Source organism: Carassius carassius, chromosome 26 (genome assembly GCF_963082965.1).
Source record: "Carassius carassius chromosome 26, fCarCar2.1, whole genome shotgun sequence".
Classification (NCBI taxonomy): domain Eukaryota; kingdom Metazoa; phylum Chordata; class Actinopteri; order Cypriniformes; family Cyprinidae; genus Carassius; species Carassius carassius.
Genome location: NC_081780.1, coordinates 22677345 through 22700945, shown reverse-complemented (window position 1 = coordinate 22700945; position 23601 = coordinate 22677345). Strand labels below are relative to the sequence as shown.

Genomic DNA, 23601 nt, shown 5'->3' with positions numbered 1-23601 from the left:
TGCCAGCCCGGGACTCAAACTCACAACCTTTCGATTGGGAGTCCGACTCTCTAACCATTAGGCCACGACTTCCCCCATTTCAGACAGTTTTATTTCACTCGCATCAAGTTAAAAATACAAATAAATGCACAGCCATTTGCACTCTGCATCGAAAACATATATGATCATGCTGTTGAACCTCTGATAACTTTTAAGGCTTATTCTGCAGCGTTAATATAAGCATTTTGACAAGTTTTGTCACAGAGCTGTAAAAACAGTTATGCTCACCAAGTGAATTAATCGCGTGTGTGCCAAACTCTTTTTACAAAGCAAAAACAAACAGTCTTCTTCGACCCAAGAGTGTTTCTCTCAGTTAATGTGTGTGATGTCATCTTACAGTCTGAAAGGTCTGTCATAGCTAATTAGCACATGCCGTTGTGAATAATTAAGTGAAGCATCTTCTCATAGGATAAGAACACGCAGTCTCATGAATAATTTAATAGACACCGAGGCGTCATCAATGTACTATAGTCAATTGCCACGTCACAAATTGTGATGTCAACACAATGTACATTTTAAACCCAGAAGATGAAAATAGGTCATTTTCTCCAACAATTAACAGATCAGACACCTCTGCTAAAATCTCTGACAAAGTAGTCTGGGGTTTCGTGACCCTTTAAGACGGTCTTGGTCTCATCCAAATTTGTACTTTTGCGAAAATTTTGCACTATGATGCTTTTAAACAAAAGCAATAGATCCAATGGGAAGTGGCATAACTTTGCTTTTAAAAGTGGTGGGGACACCGCACAACTCATTTTGCTAGTTTTTTATTACCTAATTTACTTGGGGACTGGGTTAAATACAGTTAAATAGAGTTAGAGTTAAAATACATCAATGTACCAGGGGCAAAGCCAGAAAATTTTGAACGCGAGTGCTGACGGGGTGCTCGATTGGGGTGCTGACAGGGAGCTGGGCAATTCAGGGCTACAGACTCATTCTTCCCACTGGTCAAACTTTCTGAGTTGGTAGCAAGAGCAAAATTCTTTTTTTTAATAACTTCATAATAATAATAGTCCTCAATCGTTCGGTTTATAATGCATACTGAACCGAATGCCTCGTTACCAACCGGTTCAATACATATACGTTTATTGTTACAGCCCTACTTCTGGTGCAATCTTTTACTTTACTTTAGTGTAAAAACCATCAATCTTCGCCTAATTTTTGCTTTGCGCACCTTCGCGCTCCTGCTTCAGCGAGTAGAGGGAGAACAAAGTAACGCAGGGTTTGTTGTAACACACCTGTTTTGAATATTTATTAGTTACCACATCAACATTATACAGAAAAAAATATGCGCGAAAATTCAAAAATCTTTTGAAGATATCACTGAACATTATTTTACCATAGTAAAATTTTAATTATGGCTTAAGTAAATTATTAAATCTCAGTTTTCTTTATTCATTCATACACTCCGTTACAATGTGCTATTCTATGACATAGCGATGTAGTTTACACTATTCACTTTAATGAATTAATGAGAAACAACGAGAAACAGGTGAATAAAGACTGACATTCTGACATATCAATATTTAATATTTAGAAATTATTTCAAGACGTAAAGCATTTTTGCTCGTTTACGTGGGCCATCAATTATTGCATTTATTGCAATGTGTTCATTGTTAAACTCTAAAATCCGATTATTTTTAATTCTTAAAAAAAAAAAAAAACGCCATTTTATTTCAATGCTGAATCTTTAGCATCATTACTTCAGTCACATGATGCTTCAGAAACCATTGTAATATTATAATTTGCTGCTTAAACATTATTATATTAACAGCGAAGTAGAATTTTTTTCAGGTTTCAGATACAGATTTGAATAGAAAGTTCAGATCTGAGATGGAAATCTTTTGTAACATTATAAAATGTCTTTATGATCAATTTTAAATCATCCTTGCTAAATGAAAGTATTAATTTCAACCCCAACTCCCCCTAATTAAAATAATGATCCCCCACACCATAGTTTAAAATATGTATAGAACTATGTGGATTTTTCAAATAATGGAGATCTTTCATGGGTTTTTCCTACTACAGATTTAAATGAGAGCCATCATTTACATTATATTAAGCCATTCAAGTCTCAATATCCTGGTTCTCTTTAAAATAATATGGATATCAACATCCATACATCAAAGGAATCGCGATGAATCTCATTATTTTGTCAAATGTAAATCTTTTTTCATCCACAGTCTCTATTGTTTTGAGTGTATTCTGTAATGGTCACTTTACATATAATCTTAATGCCATTACTGTTAAGTTGATCACCCGCCTCACAGTTTGATTTATAAAAAATAGCTCATTTATTATTATTTTTTTTTTAAGATTTTTGTGTAATAGAGTGTTATAAATGAATGGTTTTCAATTTAGAAGTAGATAAAGGGCCTAATGATACACACAAAAAAATATTTTTGTTTCAAAAAAAATTTTCTTTTGGATTAATACATTTTTCACCTTAAGACTTCTTGTGCTCGCTAATAAAATAAATATTGTACATTTTGATTTCATGCAGACTTTAAGATTACTTCCATTCAATTTTAAAGGTCCCCTAATGTGCCTTGAAACAAGCAGAATTATTCTATGTGGTGACAGTTTCAACTGAAACAGAAAGAGAGGGCATGACATGTTGAGCAGCCCCGCCCCCCTTTTAAAAATAGGGGGGCCAATAACTTTTGACTATGTCTACTCGGGCCAGGGATGTTGAGATCGGTAAAGCTGCATTTGACAGCAACGGTCTAATAGATTACCCCCTAGATTCAATATGAAACTCTTAGTAAAACAAAATAGTAGTCATTATTATGCTGAAGCTGTGTATATGATCCGCTCTGTTTGATCGCGTCTCTGGACCGGAGTCAAAGTCCAGATGTGCGCTGCCACCATTCACGTGAAACCAGACCTTATTTGCACCAATTGAAAGCATACTTACACTGTCTGAATCTTTCCCCATCACCTAAACTCTGCACTACAAGGCATTCACTGTACAGAAAATACTACACTTTGAACAAGTGACTGATCTCAGCCAGCACTTCAGCATCTATACTATTCTTTCAATGGAAAGTAGCTAAACCCTGCATGAAAAGTTGCTAAATGTCACTAGATGACATCATTCACTAATTAGAATATTCATGATGTAAGTGTGTCATATTGTGTCTCGTGCGGCAGTCTCAGACACTAAATAAAGTTTGTAAAAAGAAAGTTGCTTGTTTGCAAAAAAAAAGTCACTAAGGGGATCTAGAGACAAAGTAGCTAAGTTGGCAACACTGAGTGCAGGAGGCTGGCACTTCGGATTCTAGAGAGCATTTGATTGGTCAGAAGATTTAGAAGATGATCATGAGAAGATGAAGAATGATATGACATCAAAATGAATTTCAACTTTGAAGTAGATTGTTCTCTGGTGCACTTGAATGTAACAGTATTTGGATTGAATTTTGTATATTTGTATTATTGTCTGTTCATGTGATCTCAACATATCGGTCCATACGAGGCAACCCTCCATGTCAAATATAACTGGTTTAATTAGGCCATTCATATACCATAAAACACCAGTAATTTTAGTATATGTTGACATTTTAATAAGTATCAAGTCACAGCTTTGTGAATAAAAAAAACCAACCTGTTTGTTCCTCGGTATCTTCTTGTTTCACCCTGACTGCTTCTTCAATTTTAATGTCTTCACACTCCTCTTTAATAAACGCCATCTTTATAATAGTGTCACGTGGATCTCAGTCGCTTCAGCAGGAGTCTTCTGTGTGTTTGGACACTCTGTCCTGTTTCAGATTTACATAGTAAATATTACATAGTAATTAACAGAAAGACAAAAAATCCAAACTAATACTACGTGTGTCTCAATCAGCTCCTGAGTTCAGTAGTCAATGCAATGGTATGAAATCGGTCAAAGAGATATTAGGTCTTGACCAAAAAAAAAAAAACAGAAAAAAAACTAATGTTACACAAAAACACTCAAAACTAAAATTTATAAAAAACACAAATGACATGTAAGGTTCAATAAATGCCAAACGTACAGAATAAATGGTTCAGACGGCCTACTAAGCCGTTTATAATATATGTTTGGTATTCATTGATTCACATTATATAATGGATTATACATTCATCAAAAAAATCGCGGATTGATTGTTAAAGGTGTCAAGTTTGTTGTTCTCGTTTCATTTACATTGTATTGAGCAGCGTGCGGTGATTCGAGCGATTCTTAATAAATCATTTCACTAAACAACTGCTTCAAATTACATGGATTTTAAGCTCAGTTTGTCTCAGCACTACTTGACAGTGGCAGAAATCGTATTTATGACAAACTGGTTCACTATATAGGGAGCGAAAATGAGACGCACTTTTCCTGTTACTCATGAGTGGCGCTTTATTCACACAAATTAACGCTTATTAACGTTAAACAGTTGCAGTTTTAAATTATATAATTAAACACCACTTCAAGAAATAAATAAAAAATGGCAAGGTTTGCATCGATTTAAATAATTGTAATGCTTATAAACAAACCTCTTTTCAGCCGAATCACAACAGATGCAAGAACGCGTCGCAGCGTTGTGACGTCACATCATGGGATCGTGATAAGAGTCCTATTCCCATGCTGTGTCTGAAATGACAGAAGTGCATAGATATGTACCGACAAACATAGGTATTCAGTGTTATATTCTTGGTGGAGTACATGTTTAAATAATTTTTTTCCAATTACATACTGAATGTTACAGCCATTTTTTTGGAACATCTAATAAGTGAGAATTAACAGCTGTCATATTTGAGTGCAGATGCAGTTTTTTTTTTTTTCTTGATTTTGTTTTTGTTCATACTTTTCCAGAAAATGTTGCTTTAATAGACACCAAAGGTAACATGCTGCAGTGTGCTAGTAATTGAGCCGTATTAAATGTGATGTTGTGTGTTCCCTTACAAAAAAAACCCTACAGGAATCCTGTAGGATTTTGGTTTTATGTGCAGGGATCCTGTAGGACTGTATAAAAATCCTACAGGACAGGGCACATTCCTGCAGGAATCCTGTAGGATTTTGGTTTTATGTGCAGGGATCCTGTAGGACTGAATAAAAATCCTACAGGACAGCGCACATTCCTGCAGGAGTCCTGTAGGGTTGTTCCTGCATGACTGTGTTATGTCCTGCAGGAATAACACTCCTGCAGGATTTCGTATATGATTCCTGCAGGTATGTCCACTGATGTCTTGTTTGATTGTGTAACATCCTACAGAAATTATAAGATTCCTTCAGGATGTAAAATTCATGGTTTTGTTAGAATGTTAATGTTTTTTTTTTTTTTTGACAGATATCAGGAACCTTACAGTCCTGTTGTTACATTACAAAGGATTTTTCAAAAATAATTTACTTATAATATAATGTAATGAAGCATATTGTGTAAAATATTTATGCATTCAACTGGCCCAAATACATTTTCCAAATTCCAAATTGCATACTAACAAACTATCCAAAATTTCAAAAAAGTGTTATAATACAACTAGGTTCAGTCTGCAATATAGGCTACTATACACATAAGGAGGCCATAAGGATCCCATTTATAACTGTACATTTATATAAAATAGAAATATCATTGTACATATTAAAAACAGGGCTATTTATCTTTGTACATATATTTAAATCAGAGAACAGTGCACATATATAAAACGGAGCTATTTATCATTTTTACATATATTTGAAACAGAGCTATCATTTTGTATATAACTAAATATACAGTATAAACAGATCAGTGTACATACATAAAACAGAGCTATTTATCAGTGTACATATATAAAAGCAGAGCTATTTATTACTGCACATGTATTAACGGCAGATGTTTAAAAATGTTCGTATGGAATATGAGTATGAAAACGAAGTAGAAAAATAATCAATCAACCTCCCATTTGTTGGGTTGAATGCAAAGTAAATTGTGTACAAGTCCCACATCTCTTAAGTAAACACAGGTTGTTCTAATCACATCGCACTTGATTAATTTAACATCAGTTGAAATATAATTTTCCCTAACTATCCCAGAGAAAGCCGTTCCCGTTTGTCTATCTTTAACCAGGTTAAACTTGGCTGTAATAACTGGATCAATAAAGGCGTAGCCTCTATCAAAGCCCACATCAACAAATGATCTCACCAGTGCCATTGTGCCTTGTTCTGTTACAACTGCATGGTTAATTCCTCTTGACAGGGTTGTGCTTGCCTTTGAATGAATCCTGTTTCCATTAATTATAGCTCTGGAATAAAATGCACATTGGTGTACATCAATGTTCTGTTCTCTGAACAAAAATGCCTCCCTAGGTGTTGGCATTCTTACTGTAGGTGAGCCCAGAAAGATCATGTTTGTCTTTTTGACACAGTTTGTGGCAAGTCTGTACCCACGTAACATATGGTCAATAAAATCCTTACTTGTTGTTGTTACACTGTTGAGGTAAACAGTAGATAAAAGTCGTGGGATACTTTGAAAAAGAGAAAAGCTATTTGTTCTGGAACTGCCTGGGTTCCATGGAAGAGCTTTTGTAAGTTACCATTGTGGCTTTCAAAAATAAATGCACTTTGGCACCATAGTGGACCCCAGTTGCGTACTGATTGTGCTGCATGCTGTAAAATGTGCACATTAAAACTAACATGACATTTGCTGTACAGTCTCCCAAATCGGCTCACAAAAGTTTTCAACAGGTTTTCTGCTACATCTATGTCATGAGAACATATGTCATCTTTTAATAGACAGTATGTTGCTTGGACAAGGAGTAGTAGGTGCTCTAGGTAATCACATGATAAAATGCCACTCAAGCATGGAAGACTGTAAAACAAAAGAAAATTCCTGTACTCTGAGGCCTTCCAATATTTGCGCAACCTTATTGAGCGTGGAGGTCTTGTAATATTAACTGGTGGCTTGATTTCAAGTAGTCGTTTGTCAATGTTGATTACTTCTCTTCCCAAATACCATCTCTCTCCATGATATTTTGAATCAAACCATAGAGTTGTTAATTGCCGACTGACACCCAGCAAAATGCCATGCATGTAGTCATACGCAAATCCCAGAATTATATTGAAAAATGTTAAAAGCATTAAAGGGGATGGCCCTTTGACTCCCTTATCACATGTTCCTGTTTCGACTACTGTTTTCGCATCATCAAAATGCTGGCTGTGGGTGCGTGGTCTTGTATCTCCTGTTTGCGACACATACACCCTAGTGAAACCATTTCCTTGAGCAACTATTTCTCCCGTCTGATAACACCAGTTGCATCCATATTCACCATTAAATTGCTTAGTGTTTTGGATAGCGCAACGAGCAACCGAGTCACACACACAGACAAGATTGAACACATACATCTGTGTACTTTGTCCCCTGTGCTGTACTATTAGACCTTCCTGCTCTAACTGAATGCACTCCTCAACAAATGACTGCAAAAAAGAATTCATTTTGAGTTTAGAAGCACCAAACTACAAACCAGCCAGGAGCACATGTTTACTTCTAATATCTGGGGGAAGTTCATTAATTACTACTTGGATTGGCCAAATGTGAAAAGAAGAGGACTTAAAAATAGGGACACCCTCAACATTCCATGTAAGTGACAGGTTGAGTTGGTTTGAATCATTCAGGGGACCTACTGTTTTATACATTTCACCATCAAATATGTCTTGAACGCTGTCTGGACTGCTTTTCACTCTGGTCCATTTGTAATTCAGTTCTGCTGTAAATACAGAATCTGACATTTTTTCTTCCAATTGTTTTCTTGTTTTTTCTTTGTTTTCTAATTTCTGTTTGACTATATTTTAAAATGTAATTTATTCCTGTGATTTCAAAGCTGAAATTTTAGCATCATTATCCAGTCACATGATCCTCATAAATCATTCTAATATACTGTTTATTATTACATTACACATTTTGACACTGCAAATCTACTCACTGTGTTGTCCTCAGGGGTCGTCATATGCCAGTTTTGTGGTCCATTTTCACTGTCAGATTCTCCCTGCTGCACACAGAAAAAATCTCTAGTTCTTTTGTAAACTAAGTATAAGCAGTGCTAAACAGATGACATTTCATCCTAATTTCTCAATAAAAAAAAAAGATATACATATGAAGAAAATATATAAATATATTTACCATAGTATAGATTTGTGTTGTGCTGAGTTGGTTCCAATCCTCTTCTTCACTGTCAGATGTATCCTCCTTGCAGTCAAAGCATAGATAATCCAGTCAACAGATAGCCCACATTAGTAGGAATAACTGAAATATTGTAATAGCAACCTACTGTGGTATGATATGATTCTGTGTCAGACTCATAGCATGGGGAACTGTTTTCTCATCTTCACTGTTATATGTGTCATCCTTGTAATCAGAAACACATACAAATATGTGACTTTGTTGCTCAAATTAAAAATAATAATTTATGTGGTGATCATTTTAGTCATGATATACTATATTACAGGGATCTTCAAATCTGATCCTGGACAGACACTGCCCTGCAGAGTTTAGCTCCAACCCTGATCAAACTTATCTACCTGTGATTTCCTAGTGATCCTAAAGACCTTGATCAGCTTGCTCAGGTGTGTTTTGATCAGGGCTGGAGCTAAACTCTGCAGTGCACTGATCCTTCAGGACCAGATTTTAATAGCTCTGCTGTATTATGATAGTAATGTAACATCTTATAATGGTATGAGACTTAAGCTGCATTTAAGCTTTGTACTTACTTGACGAACTGGATCTTGCAACCATGCTTTATATTGCTTTTTCCTATAATCTAAAGCAACAGAAAAGAATCCTCAGTTCCATCTCAAATCAGTATTACAATAATTACAATACATTGTCCCCAAACCAGTACCTTTATGGCAATCACTCCATCTTCTTTTAGTGCTACTTGGAATTGTACTCTTGCTTTGCAGGTACAACTTATACTCCATTGTCTTTTTAGAGTTACTGACTGCAAGGTAAAAAATACAGTGTAAAATTAACATATTAAGACACAGAACGAAAAGTAACAATAACAGGAAATACAAGGTTAAGACTTTAGGGTTACTACAATTATTCTTATGATCTTGATTTAAAGGTGTATGCTTACTTACATTAGTTTGGTAGATAAAGTAATGTGTTTGCACAGGCATACTTTATAAACCAGGCATGAAATGTGTCACTTCTAAAATGAAGAATCCAATAAGAGTCTGTATTTCAATAGTGTTTGAACTATTCAATTGAAATAATGAACCTTTCCTGTACAGAAAATAAGGACAAGCTGCTGAAGTGTCTAAATCGGATGGAGTCAGAGAGAAGGCAAAAAGAGGAGTGCAAGCTGCCTGAAAAGAGAGCAATAAAAAGGAAAATAATATTCAGTCCAGAAAACAACCCATCATCAAGTCCAGATCAAGTCCAGATCAAGAGATTTAAAAAAGTAAAATCTAACTTCCTGATAAATTATATCAACATAATCAACAACAAAAAAAAAAACATGCAATTTTCCTGTGTATTAATGTTTTTACTCCACAGTAGTTTTTATATATAGTAGGTTTCATATATATTTATTTTTTTGTACTGAACAAAAAAGTTTTTTAGTAATGTTACATTATGATTAGAATCAAACCTGAACAAGATGTCACAAAGATAAAAGTTGAAGTCTTTGGAGTTTGTCTATTTCAATCATCTGTTTTACATATATTTCTAAAAATATAATCTACACTTCAGTTATTAGTTGTAAGAGAACAAAAATCTAGAGAAATGAACAGTTATATTACAAATTGAGTACCAATAATTGGCATAAACATCAGAATGCAACAAAAACATCAAATGCATCAAAATGCAACAACAAATGAGCAAATGAAGCAGTAACAAAATATAAATTAGTTTAAAAAAATATTAAATGGGGAGCAATCAAACAACTAGGAATAAAAATGTCTATGAGTTTCTGTAGTTTATGAGTGGCACATTTATTTTGCAAGCGAATAGCAGAACTCCAGAGGCCCTGCTTAGAAAAGGGACAAATTGCATACTCATAAACAACGCAGAACACACATAAGCAGAAATAAAGTGGCACACAACGAGCTGTCTTTTGTTTTGCAGGTGTCATGGCTACTATCATGTGCATGTCAACATTACAAACACACACACACACACACACACCTGTTTGCTTATTGGTACTCGATATGTAATATAGCAGTTTATTTCTGTTTCTGTTAACAGTTAAATTTTTGTTCTCTTACAGACAGTTAGTAACTGAAGTGTAGATTAAATGTGTAGATTTTAAATTACATGAAAAAAAAGGTAAAATAGTAAGTAGAGATCTGCAGCCATCTAGTGGTAAAAGTTATAATTTCACTTTTAAAAATGCGTTTTCAAAAAAAGTATTTCAAAAACGTGTCCACATTATCCCCATGAATAAAAGTAAAACGTGGGTATTTTATAAAGTGAATTTTACAGAATAAGCTGTTTTTGTATATCAACCTATAAAAAATATTTATTTATTAATTTATATAAATTAAAAAAAATATATATCATAAATCCTCCGAAAACTGCACAAATTGTGGAGTAAAGACATCAATATACAAAAAAAAAAAAAATCAAGCATTTTCTTTTTTCTTTTTACTTATTTTGTTGCCTGGGGTCTCTAAAGACCCCGAAAGACCATGAGTCTGACTTTATTTTCACACTAACATAAAATCAAAATATATTTGGAATTGTTTTTTTTTTATTTATTTGAAGCTCTAGAAAGTGTTGACCATTTTACAAAGTCTCATTCCATTTGGACAAATAGAAAATTTTTCTACATTTTACCAAATGTCATTTGCGGGTCAAAAAGACCCCAAAGACCACATATTAAGTGACAATGCATTTGTTTTTGTTGTTCCGTGACTTTAATTTTGTCTCTCAACTTAGGTGGAGAAAGCACAAAATGACACACTGTTGCTTAAAAAAATAGAAGAAAAAAACCAAGAATATCACACATTAAATGACATGAGAAATTAAATCAAGGCCTTGAGAGCAGAGAATAAGCAACTAAAGGCCCTGAACTTTAAACTGCAAAATGGTAGGCCATTGATTTACATGGTTATAGATTTTTTGCTATATGAATAAATGAGTTAATTTAAACATTGCTTTTTATATAGAGATTATTAACAGATTTCCAGAGATGCTGCCTAAAAGCAGTGGAAACAAGCATGCTGTGCAAACCTCCGTAACAAGTGCAGCTTGCAGCGCTGCCCTTCAACCAGCCAGCTCTTCACATCTTAGCTCTTCTGGACTGGACCATGTGAGAATACTATATTTTTCTTCACACCATATGATAAGATTTAGGAAAACATAAGGATTTTGTAAAATGCAGATAAAAAAATATGGCCTATTCAATTTATTATTTAATGTTTATTGCACAGATTGAAATCCACAAAAAACTAAGCATTGCAAAGGATACATTCCAAGCATGCAGTAGAGGGGGCACATCATGGTCAGCCATGATTAAGGATTTAGCCGTGGCTGTTTTTGGAAGGAGCATGTTAGCTACCCACAGCCTTTCTGGAAAAATTGGAAATACCAACAAACATTCACAAGCCAAGCCCCCTCTGGACCCCACAAAAGTGGATCTTATTATAGGTATAAAGGTGTTAAAGGTTTTTAAGTATATATGCTCTCAAAACAAGTATCTGACACCACATTTCATTTCTCTTTCAGACACTGTTTCGAAGAAATTTCCATCAATTCCACGAAAGTTTCTTCGGGCTGCTTTACGAGAAAAAATGAACGATGAACATAAACTCCTTAGCAGGTTTTACTTTCTATTATAATTTAGAAAATTTTAAGTGTTATTCATTAGACATTTTGTTTCACATCAACTAATCTGCAAGATGATCATTTACAGTTCTTATAACTACAGTACCTTATATTTCAGCATATATATATATATATATATATATATATATATATATATATATATATATATATATATATATATATATATGCTGACCACATACCTGCATGTGGTCTGTATATATATATAAATATATATATAGTGTATACTCATATTTCTCAGGCAATAAAAGGACAATGTTACGCTGCAACACTGAGTGGTGAAGCACATAAGAGGTGAGGGGAAATTCAGTATAACATATGCATGTAATTATATTTATATTTATGCATATTTTATTAACTAAGTTAAGGCAAAAATGTCTCTCTCTTTTTTTTTTTTCCAGAGTCCAGTGATATTGGTTTCGGAAGAATGATGGGCTATGTTCTGTTCAGAGTGTTCATTTTCTTCACACTTCAAGCTCTTTTGACTAATAAATAATTCATAATTAACATTTTCTGAAGTTTTTTTTACTTTTTGTTGATATTTAACATTTAAATATAATATAATAAAAAGTGTTTTGTTATACAGGAGGCCCTGAATATCCCTTCAGTCCAACATGATGAATATACATAATAATTAATTTAGATTTCTGCAGACATCCTATAGGAATTGAACAATAATGCTAATGCTTTTGATTTCCTTTAGTATTCCTGTAGGATTCTGTAGGATTCCTACATGTTTCCTGTAGGATTCCTGCATGTTTCCTCTAGGATTCTGTAGGATTCCTACATGTTTCCTGTAGGATTCCTGCATGTTTCCTGTAGGATTCCTACATGTTTCCTGTAGGATTCTGTAGGATTCCTACATGTTTCCTGTAGGATTCCTGCATGTTTCCTGTAGGATTCCTACATGTTTCCTGTAGGATTCCTGCATGTTTCCTGTAGGATTCTGTAGGATTCCTACATGTTTCCTGTAGAATTCTTGTAGGATTCTGTAGGATTCCTGCATGTTTCCTGTAGGATTCTGTAGGATTCCTGCATGTTTCCTGTAGGATTCTGTAGGATTCCTGCATGTTTCCTGTAGGATTCTGTAGGATTCCTACATGTTTCCTGTAGGATTCTGTAGGATTCCTACATGTTTCCTGTAGGATTCTGTAGGATTCCTGCATGTTTCCTGTAGGATTCCTGTAGGATTCTGTAGGATTCCTACATGTTTCCTGTAGGATTCCTGTAGGATTCCTACATGTTTCCTGTAGGATTCCTACATGATTCCTGTAGGATTCCTGCATGTTTCCTGTAGGATTCCTGCATGTTTCCTGTAGGATTCCTACATGATTCCTACATGATTCCTGTAGGATTCCTGCATGTTTCCTGTAGGATTATGTAGGAGTCCTACAGGAAAATGGTCACGAAAATCCTGCGGGATCCTGTAGGAATATGCAGGTATGTGGTCTGTAGGATTCCTGCAGGATTTTTTTGTAAGGGTTTTGTTTGTGGTTACTATGAAATTCCACCTGAGCAGCATCAAATCTCTTTATAGTCTGTGTAAAGGCAATTCAGAGAAATGTTTCTAAACACATTATAAATGTTAGAATTGTATTGTTGGAAACATGCTACAAACACTGTAAACTATGAGGTACTGAATTGTGGAGTAAGACTATTAAACATTTTTTCTACATATTTGAGTTCAGGATTTTTTGGATGGACCTGAAATCATGTCTCAATAATGGTTGGAGTAAGTTCTAACATATCACATTATACAATTAACCCAGTCTTTTACTGTTACAACTAACCCAGAGTCTTGTAGCCATGAACTAGCTCACCTTACAGCTAACAGTCAAAACATTAAAAAGAACAACTTGCACTAAAAATATCTGCACAGCCAAACAGTCACAGACACACAATAGGCCTAATTTAACTTTGATGAGTTTAACTACAAAGCAGGGACTGCCATCACAAAAAACAAGTGTAAAGGTAAAGTATAAAAAGTTTACTTTTTTCCCTATAAAATCCACTGTGTCTGCCAAAGGGCTCTACTCCTTCACAGAATCGATTTTACCAAGTATAACATTTTCCTGAATCAACATCTTTGTTTACCCTTGAACAACATTGTGATTAACCAATCAGATTTGAAGAACCAGTTTATAGTTTTGGTGAAGTTTATGCTTACAATCTGTGTTTGGTGCTTGTATATCAGTGTCATTCATCTATAATTTCTTCTGATTTTAGGGCTTACTCATGCTTCAGGTTACATTTAGGTGTAGGGATATAGTCAAGACTAAATTTGTGGACTAAAATGTTGTTCCAGGGTCAACAAAATGGACTTTGGCATGCGAATTTCGCATCTGGCTGCCACACCCCTCAGCGTGGGTATAAGAGGCAGCAGGTGCACCACATTAATTCATGGTTTTGCTGAGGAGCCGAGCCGGTGACCCGGCAGCTCAGCAGTGGTACAGCAGCTGTGGCGATGGGATGTGATATCTTCGCTCCCTCCATCAGGGAACGAGGGTTTCATATGTAACCGAGATGTTCCTTTCATTTGGCAGAGGTGGAAAGTAACGAATTACATTTACTCGCGTTACTGTAATTGAGTAGCTTTTTTGTGTACTAATACTTTTTAAAGTACTTTTTTAAATCTGTAATTTTACTTTTACTTAAGTATATTTTGTTTGAAGTATTGTACTTCGCTACATTTTAAAACACATTAATTACTGAGTAAAAAAAAAATAAAAATAAAAAAAATAAATCGCTCCCTGGAAACTACGTCAGTAAATGGGCAGGAGGGCAAACTGGCGCTAAAATCACAAGAAAGATGCAGACGGTCAAAACAGGCGTTAGTGGTGCAGACACCGCTGAAAACGAAACCCCGTCATATTCTGAAGTTGAACTCGAAGGAAATGAAGTGAACCCATGGCCATATGTATGCTCTATTATGCAGTGTAAGCTGTACTTGCCTAGGAAGTAGCAGCTTATAAAATTTCGACAAGACATACCCTGCTACCCTTCGCAAGAATGTAGAGGTAAGCTAAATAATTGCATCGTTGCATTGGTGGTTAAAATGAAGCTTTGACATTTTAGCAAGAGGTTTTGCACAAATTAGCCAAAAAGACAGTGGTCAGGAGTGTGCTATTTTTGTTTTAATGATGTGTGCGCGCATTTATAGTGCGTTCTTTTACTTTGTGATTCAGTCTCCTAAAATGCATTTAGAATGATCACAAAATTGAAGATATAGGGGCAGAAAATTCACATATTTATATAATTTCATATATTAAATCAAAATCACACAAAAAATGCCATCTTTTCCTCCAAAAATCATCATGAATATATACATACATATATATAACAGTTCAGTAATAGGGTGACCACCCGTCCCGCGTAGCGCGTGCGCGCACAGCGTTTGAAGCCAAATTCATGCGTCCCGCAAATTGAGACTGTGTCACGCAAAATCAATGCTTGCTCAAAAAAAGTTGATGGCTCTATATCCTCGAGCCCCAGGCAGCCAAACGAACATTACTTGACAGTTCAGCACGCTACTGCGAGAGCGGGAGCGAGCGAGTTTGAATGAGAGATGAAGTTTACATTTTTATTATTTCTGTTTTAACGTTTTTGCTACATTATTTATATTAAAATATGTTATGCAGGCAATAACTCAGTTTACTATTTGACTAATTTACTGAGGTGGCATCGTTGTTAACTTACAAAAATGATAATTTGGTGGATAATTGACATTTTTCCGTTAATAACAGGTAGTGTATTCCGATGTAAAATTAACAGTCGCCTGTGGACGCTCAACAACCATCTTATCTGAGCTCAAAACGCTGCTTGAGCAAGTGTCAAGATACTAAAAGTAATAAATACATAATTATGAACGTTTATGTGTGTTTATTTTTGTTCTCAGTGCGTTATTTTAATAGCAATTAATGATTATGAACATAAAGCATTACAATATATATATATATATATATATATATATATATATATATATATATATATATATATTACTATATACTATCGATGAAACCACAAAGCTGACGCGGGAGGTATGTATAACTGCAATATAAAGTAATTTTGAGTATTATTGCTATTAGTATTATTTTCTAAAATTAGGTAGATGTAATATAAAAGTACACATGGCAATGTTTTTGCAACAGCTCCAAGTCTCACGCGCAGTGTAGGTTATACGTCACTGTCCGAATCCGTTCACTTATTTATTTATTCACTCCTTCCTGATATAGTGAACTCAACTGCCATACACTATATAGGGATTAGTGAATGAGTGAATTCCCTTCCCTTGAGTTGTGATGTCAGACTTTTTTTTTTTTTACTTTTCCTGTGGTGTTGAGCAACTACAATTCATTTTAATCCTATAATTTTATATTATAATTTATTTAAAGTGAATAAATTGTAATGAAAAATTAATAAAATAGCTAAAGTAAATCGTAAGTGGAAGTGCATCTGTCAATTCTGTCATGAGCATACATCAGCAATTACACATGTTTAGGGGAATAGGGCATTATTAATATACCATGCAAGGTGGTATGTGCTAGAAATGGGTAAACCACTATCAGTGAGTCTGCCCATGGGGTGTCCCACATTGTCCCTCAGAAACGTACCCCTTGTCCCCACTTGGGCTTATTAGCAGGTGGTCACCCTATTCAGTAAACATGTTAATTAAGAGACTTGCGTTTTAGACACCATATTGCCTTTTTTAGCTCTATTTCTACAACAGAAAATAATTCCAAACACAGCCACCAAAGCACAGTTTTGCGTCTCTGAGCAACGTGACAGTGTTTCGTTCCTGAATGAATCAACCGTTTAAATGATTCGGTTTAAATGATTCGGTTCAGTCGCAATGACTCGCTTATTAACAGTGACTTGCTGACACATACTGGCCATTTTAATTTCACATTTAAAGTATCTTTTGATTTTTTTTTAAATAATTAATTTCTTATCATTTCAAATGAGTATTCAACATTTTATGTCTTGTATATCAAAACATTATTCATGCATTTGTAACTGCAGGTTAAATGCATTCTTGTCCTGCACTAAACAGTGTAATACATCTAAATGCCACTTCCAATGAATCTTCTGCATTTCCTCTGCATTAAAAGATGAGTTTGTTGATACTGATTTGCCTGGTAACAGCCCAAATGTTTTATTATTCTAAATAACTGATTCCTTTAATTAAAAACAACTAGTTTGAGATTAATAGACCTATCCCAGGGGTGTCAGACTCAGTTCCTGGAGGGCCGTAGCCCTGCAGAGTTTAGTTCTAACCCTGCTCCAGCACACATATCATGTAGTTTTCAAATAAACCTAAATGATTAGATTAGCTGGATCAGGTGTGTTTAGGGTTAAATCTAAACTGTGCAGGACTGTGGCCCTCCAGGAACTGAGTTTGACAACCTTGGCCTGTCCCATTTTGACTCCCTCCCACTGTTAAAATGTAACTAAGTAATTTTTACTCTGAGTAAATTTTAAATGAGCTACTTTTTACTTTTACTTGAGTAGATTTTTAGACTGGTACTTTTACTTGTACTTAAGTAAAATTTCATTAATGTAATGGTACTTTTACTTGAGTAGAATATTTTTGAATTCTTTCCACCTCTGTCATTTGGTTACTCAACATCACATTGCTGATGACTGACAAATTGGGATCCCTACCAACACGCCACAGGTGCTACCCCTCCAGTGCCCCTGTGTAGGCATCCTGATGCTTCCTATCGACTTCACTCGTGGCGGGAATGTTGCTGGAGACCCAAGGGAGTGCATTTTGGTGCAATATGGAAACGCAACATGTTCAGAATGAATAAACTTTAATAAACTACAGAACAGCACAGCAGGCCTCCTAATAATCCCCAACCATTTGATTGGCTCTATCGGTCTCTCCTCTCAACCTGTAGCAGCTGTGTGGCGAGCTCACTGGCACCGTTGTCCCTGATGCCTGCAATCGCATCATCCAAGTGCACACTTGTGGTGGTTGAAAAGAGACCCCCCACATGACTGTAAAGTGCTTTTGGTGTACAACAATACACAAAAACTCTATATAAATGCATAGTTTATTCATTCAAGGCACCTCATGAATATGGTCTCCTTCTGGCACTACCCACCTCACCTTGAGTTTACTGTATAGACACAAACATGGACCTTCCGTCACCCAAATACTTCCAGCTCCATCCCACCCAGTAAGACACCTCATGAATATGGTCTCCTTGTGGCACTACCCACTTCACCTTGAGTTTACTGTATAGACAGGCCTTCCGTCACCCAAATACTTCCAGCTCCATCCCACCCAGTAAGACACCTCATGAATATGGTCTCCTTGTGGCACTACCCACCTCACCTTGAGTTTACTGTATAGACAGGCTTTCTGTCACCAAAATATTCCCAGCTCCATCCTTTTATCATTTGGAAACCTTACCACAGAATAATGGAAAGGCTTAGGAACAATTACATCCTGCCTTGTCTCTACAGTTGTCAAAATCCTAATGTTTCTTCCTCTGGTGTGGGAAGAGTGATCCTTGGTATTACTGGGCAATATTACATCCTTGCTTCACATCAGTGTTGTAAGGTATGCAAAAGATACTGGTTCGCTGATAAAGCTCAGTGGCTGGACATGCTTATACAGCGATTCAGAAACATCTTGCCAGCATTCCTCACCCATAAGAAGGCTGTTACGTCCCCAGCTTTTCTAGGGGTGTGGGACTAACAAATATATATACACCCAGGATGGAAAAACCAAGGATAACTCAAAACATGTGTCAAGTTCATTTATTTATTTGTTTGTTTATTTATTTATTTATTTATTTATTTATTTATTTAAAGCCCTATATAGAGTAAGCTACAAAAACAGAAGCTCAATAAAAACCATACAACACAATATACGGTCTTCACGGCTCCCACTGCATTACTGAAACACACGTGGAGATTGTCCACCGCTCACCACGCCGACTTCCAGCTAATCAGGAACCTCGGTCCAACAGCTGCCTCCACAGAGTCCCTTAACAGATGGTACGGGGAGAAAGCTAAGATCAACACCCAGCAGATCACGCTTTAAACCACACAGTAATCCACACAGTTCACACAGTCTGCAACGAGCTGCCCAGGGAAAAACAACAACCACCCCAAGAGCACTTCACTGGCTCAATTTATACACCCTTACTAATTGCCACTGATCCGCTTCAGCTGCGGGATTCTCACCTCGTCAACCTCAAGATATGGGACATCTGCTGAATAGAGACAGAAAACACCAACAACACACACACAGACCTCACGGGTCGTAACAAAGGCAATCTATAAAACAGTGATGGATGAACTGAGGCACTCCAGTAAGCCCATAATGACATGGCAAACAAAACCTCCAGGACGCCACACTCCATATGAGTAGTAAGCCAATTCTCAAATAACTGCTATGATTTCTTATCCTGTTGCACCCTATAAAATGCCATTAGTGACTCACCCTCATGTCCATGGTTAGAAAGGTAATAAAACCATCATCAAAGTAATCCATATGACATCAGAGGGTCAGGTAGAATTTGTTAAAGTATCGAAAATACATTTTGGTCCAAAAATAACAAAAACTACGACTTTATTCTGCATTGTCTTCTCTTCCGGGTCTGTTGTGAACGCATTCACTGCAGTGTAGTGATATCCGGTTCACGAACGAATCATTCGATTTAACCGGTTCTTCTTGAACCAGCTCAGCAAATCAAACTTAATCATTTGAAACAGTTTGCGTCTCCAATAAGAATTAATCCACAAATTACTTGAGCTGTTAACTTTTTTAATGTGGCTGACACTTCCTCTGAGTTAAAATAAACCAATATCCCGGAGTAATTCATTTACTCAAACAGTACACTGACTGAACTGCTGTGAAGAGAGAACTGAAGATGAACACGGAGCCGAGCCAGATAACGAACGAAAGATTGCCTCGTTCTTGAGTCAAGAACCGGTTGCATCAGTTTTCAGATCACCAGTACACTGAACCGAGAGCCGTTTCTGTCAGATGCATCCGATTCAAGAACCGAGGAGCTGATGATACTGCGCATGCGTGATTCAGCGTGAAGCAGAATGACACACAGTGCGTCTGAACTGAACTGGTTCTTTTGCTGATTGAATCTGAACTGATTCTGTGCTAATGTTATGAGCATGGGGAAACAGAAGGCTTGAATCAAGGGCAATCATCGCCAATGACGTCATTGCGTTGAGCGCAAAAGAACCAGTGAACCGTTTTTTCAACTGGTTTATTGAATCGAACTGTCCGGAAGAACCGGTTTGCAAGAAAAGAACCGAAAACCGATGCAACCTGTCTATATTGTAATCCTCCTCTTCATGTTTTAATAACTGAAATGTATGTAAAAAATAATGTTGTCATACAGTATTTGACCCTTACCAAAAATATAAACAGTGTATCTTATTTATGCTAGTTCATCCATGTGTCATAGATTTAGCTCTCTAATCAATCAACTTCTGAGCCGGTTTAAAGAAGGGCAAACATTCAGACAAAAAGGGATAAAGAAACAAAGAGTAGGCAAAGGGGAACAGTCTAAACAACGAGATAACGGTTTACCCTCTGCAGTGGTGTCTTGCATGAAGGCTGTTGGAATTTTCTGAGGTTGATCGTTTATAGTCTCAGCAGTCATTCAAAAAGCGGTCCGACTCAGTGATGAAGTTTAGATTTGAAATTTTGGGCCTTGATAGAGTATTCACTTCCATCCAACACCATGATGAGTTTTTGCAGAATTTCAAAAGTAAAGCGCAACTTTGTGGGGTACTGTAGGTTAAGAGCATAAATTAGACTGAACAACATTGACATTGCAAAAGCCACGCTGTCGAGGTCCTGCCACACCTAGCACAATTTCTACATCATGGGCTTCATTGTCTGCAGTGTGCTTTATCACAAAGATGCCACTGGTGGTCTTCTCAGTGGTACTCTGTAAAAGATGTTCTTCCATGTCGTAAAGACAAAAAACAAGACAAATATGTATTTAATACATGAACAATATGAGGAAATAGCTTGATTTTATTATGTGAAATGTAACGCAACTTACGTAATGCTATTAACATCAAGTACAAAAAATAGAGTATGAATACATGCGCACACACACACACTAATTAGTTGTAAATAACAACAACAGTTAATGATTTTAACTATTATGAGTAACAATTTACTGTACTCTACCAAATTTCAAATTTTTTAAGATAAGGAAAAAGGCTTTTTAATTTTTACTAAATTTATGGTAAATGCTAGCAAAATGAACTAAGATTAACTTTAAAAAGCACTTCTGGGGGGCGCTGTTGAGCGAAACCTGGAGTAAGACGTGTTTTAAGAGCTCCTGGAGAATCTGTACAATGTAATCCTACAATAGCATTTTTAAGACGAAAATCGCTGCAAAAATATTAAACAACATCAGTCTGATATTATAGTCGCGGATGGCAGTGAATATCCGTAAATATAAGTATTCTGGCTCTACTAGCACAAGGCCTGAAGCCTCTGGACAAAGTGCCTCCAGTCGATCAGACACGAATATGGACTTTGAGGTAATAAAAGCGGACATTCTCTTCTCTGAGGTCAGACATATCACATGTGATAAAGCAAGAGTTGAAGAACGCACTGGCTGAAAATTTCGACACAATAAAAAGTGAACTGCAGGCGATGAGGTCTGAGATCGCGAGCAATGCCATCGCCATGCGCTCTGAAATCAATCAAATGAAAGAGAACATTAAAGACGTCGAGGGAAGGCTCTCCGCCTGGTCAGATGAGATTGTTACTCTTCAGACCACGGCAACCAAACTTACTAGACAAGTCGACGATTTGAAAGAAAAATGTGAAGATATGGAAAGGCTGATGCGGAGAGGTAATATTCGCATCACGGGAGTTCCCGAACAACCTGGTTCAAGTTCACCTACAGCGGTATCCAAACTTCTGAAAGAGATGCTGGAAATGGACAGAGATGTGAAGATTGACCATTCACATCGCAGTCTCGTCCCAAGGAAACCGGGAGACAAACCTCGCACCATCATTGCAAAGTTACATTATGATGGAGATTGCATGGAGATCTTACGAAAAGCCAGAGAACGTGCCCCGCTCAACCACAACGGGAATCAAATCACTATCTTTCCTGACTACACAGCCAGCGTTGTGAAGGCAAGAGTGGCTTTCAGTGATGTCAGGAGAGCTCTCCGGGGATGACAAGGCGTGCAGTATGGACTGCTTTTCCCGGCCAGATTCTGAATTTCACATGATGGAGAAGAAAAAGAGTTCCGGAATGCATCTGAGGCGATGGATTACGTGAAGAGGAAAATTATTTCAGACCCGAACTGATGTTTGACATGCTGACCTAACCTTGTGAAAAGGATTGCAGCGCGATAAGTATCAGTGCCCGGTTGCATGAAACTCCTTAAGTGAGGGTTTCCCTGAGGGAGAAAAAATCCCTGAGGTAAGGGATTTCTTTAAGAGCGTTGCAAGAAACCTCTTAACTGTCACCCTTACCCTTAGTGTTTATACTAAGTGTTTCACAGTAGTTTCTGACAACAAACGGCAAAGATTGCCGCGGTTGCTATAGTTACTACCTCTAACAGTAAACAGAACATAACGAACCACAAAGCCAAACCCTTGCTAAAACCACACTTGTATTAATATATTAGTGCTATGGAGAGTACAAACATAACAGAAAACAAAAAACGTAAACCAAACTGGACAGAGGACGAAAAGGCAATTCTTTTAGAAGAATTCACAAAAAGAAAAAACCTTCTCCAAAGCGGCTATAACCCATCACTTATTCGCACAAATCGAAAGCTTGGCAGGAGATAACAGAAAAAATAAATTCAAGAAATCTTGCTGTCAAGCGAACAGTAGAAGTAGTTATGAAAAAGTATGAAAACATAGTGGTGAGTTCAAGAAAAGAAATAGCAAACAATAAAAAAGAATCCGGAAAGACCGGTGAGTAACGTTCATGCTCGTGCATGATAAATTGTATCAAAAAGGTATCGCGCTTGGTATGGAACAATGTTATTGTCTTGTTGTGTAAAGGAGGAGGGCCACCGCCACAAGACCTATCCGACACAGCGAAATTGGTACAAGATATATTGGGGAAGGATTCTCCTTCTCTAGTCGGTATTCCAGGCGTTCCTCAAAGCAGTTCGGGAAGCAGGTAAAATAATGCAAATGAGCGCTACAACCTAAATTACATATACATATTTATAAACTAAATTTTTTGCGTGCAGTTTGTAAAACATCTTTTGTTTTCGTAAGTGGTTATACTAATAATAATAATAATAATAATACTTTTCAGCCTTTCATCAACCATTCATCGTCTCCAAGGGATTATTACGATCATTAAAAGCACGCCTTGGTATTTCCTCCTCTTCAATTAAAACTGAATCAGCCATCGTATTTTGAGTTTAAGTTGACTTAAGTGAGCTGTTTTGGGCCCTTAAATTTATTAAGGTGAAATGGTCACTAAGGACTTTGTAGCAACGCTTAAGGGAAAACTTAGATAATTAAGGGGAAAAACTTAATAACAGCCTTAAGTGCCTTAAGGAAACCCTTAGGGTTTTTTCTTGCAACCTAAGTTTCACTAAGGGTACCCTTAACCTTATATCTAAGGGATTTCTTAGCTTAAGGAGTTTCATGCAACCGGGCACAGACCCTTAAGTTTCTCATGTTAACAATTAAATTTACACAATTGCTTTTGTTCAGCTGACCAGGACTAAATATACAGTATATAATATAGTAAATATTTTATGAACGTCCTAATGGCCAAACCATTTGCACAGGTAACGTAGAGGTCTACTTGTA

The 23601-nt window shown here is 36.4% G+C and overlaps 1 protein-coding gene and 1 long non-coding RNA gene across 3 annotated transcripts in view; one reads left to right on the top strand and one right to left on the bottom strand.

The window, feature by feature from the left end:
- The window catches only part of LOC132106083 (gastrula zinc finger protein XlCGF49.1-like), a 473864-nt gene that overhangs the window by 3950 nt on the left and 446313 nt on the right, over positions 1-23601 (bottom strand). Inside the window, exons 1-2 of one of the 2 annotated variants that reach the window (XM_059511710.1) lie at positions 4540-4679; positions 3644-3797 (exon numbers count right to left, since the gene is read on the bottom strand). In XM_059511710.1, the coding sequence (XP_059367693.1) occupies positions 3644-3728 (85 nt within the window). In that variant the 5' untranslated portion in view covers positions 3729-3797; positions 4540-4679. Of the gene's footprint in view, positions 1-3643; positions 3798-4201; positions 4504-4539 lie in introns of those variants that run through there. The other variant, XM_059511709.1, reaches the window with a different exon arrangement.
- Positions 4558-14316, top strand: LOC132106206 (uncharacterized). Its single transcript, XR_009424077.1, has 3 exons — positions 4558-4678; positions 13493-13536; positions 14110-14316. It is a non-coding gene; the product is annotated as an uncharacterized LOC132106206 (long non-coding RNA).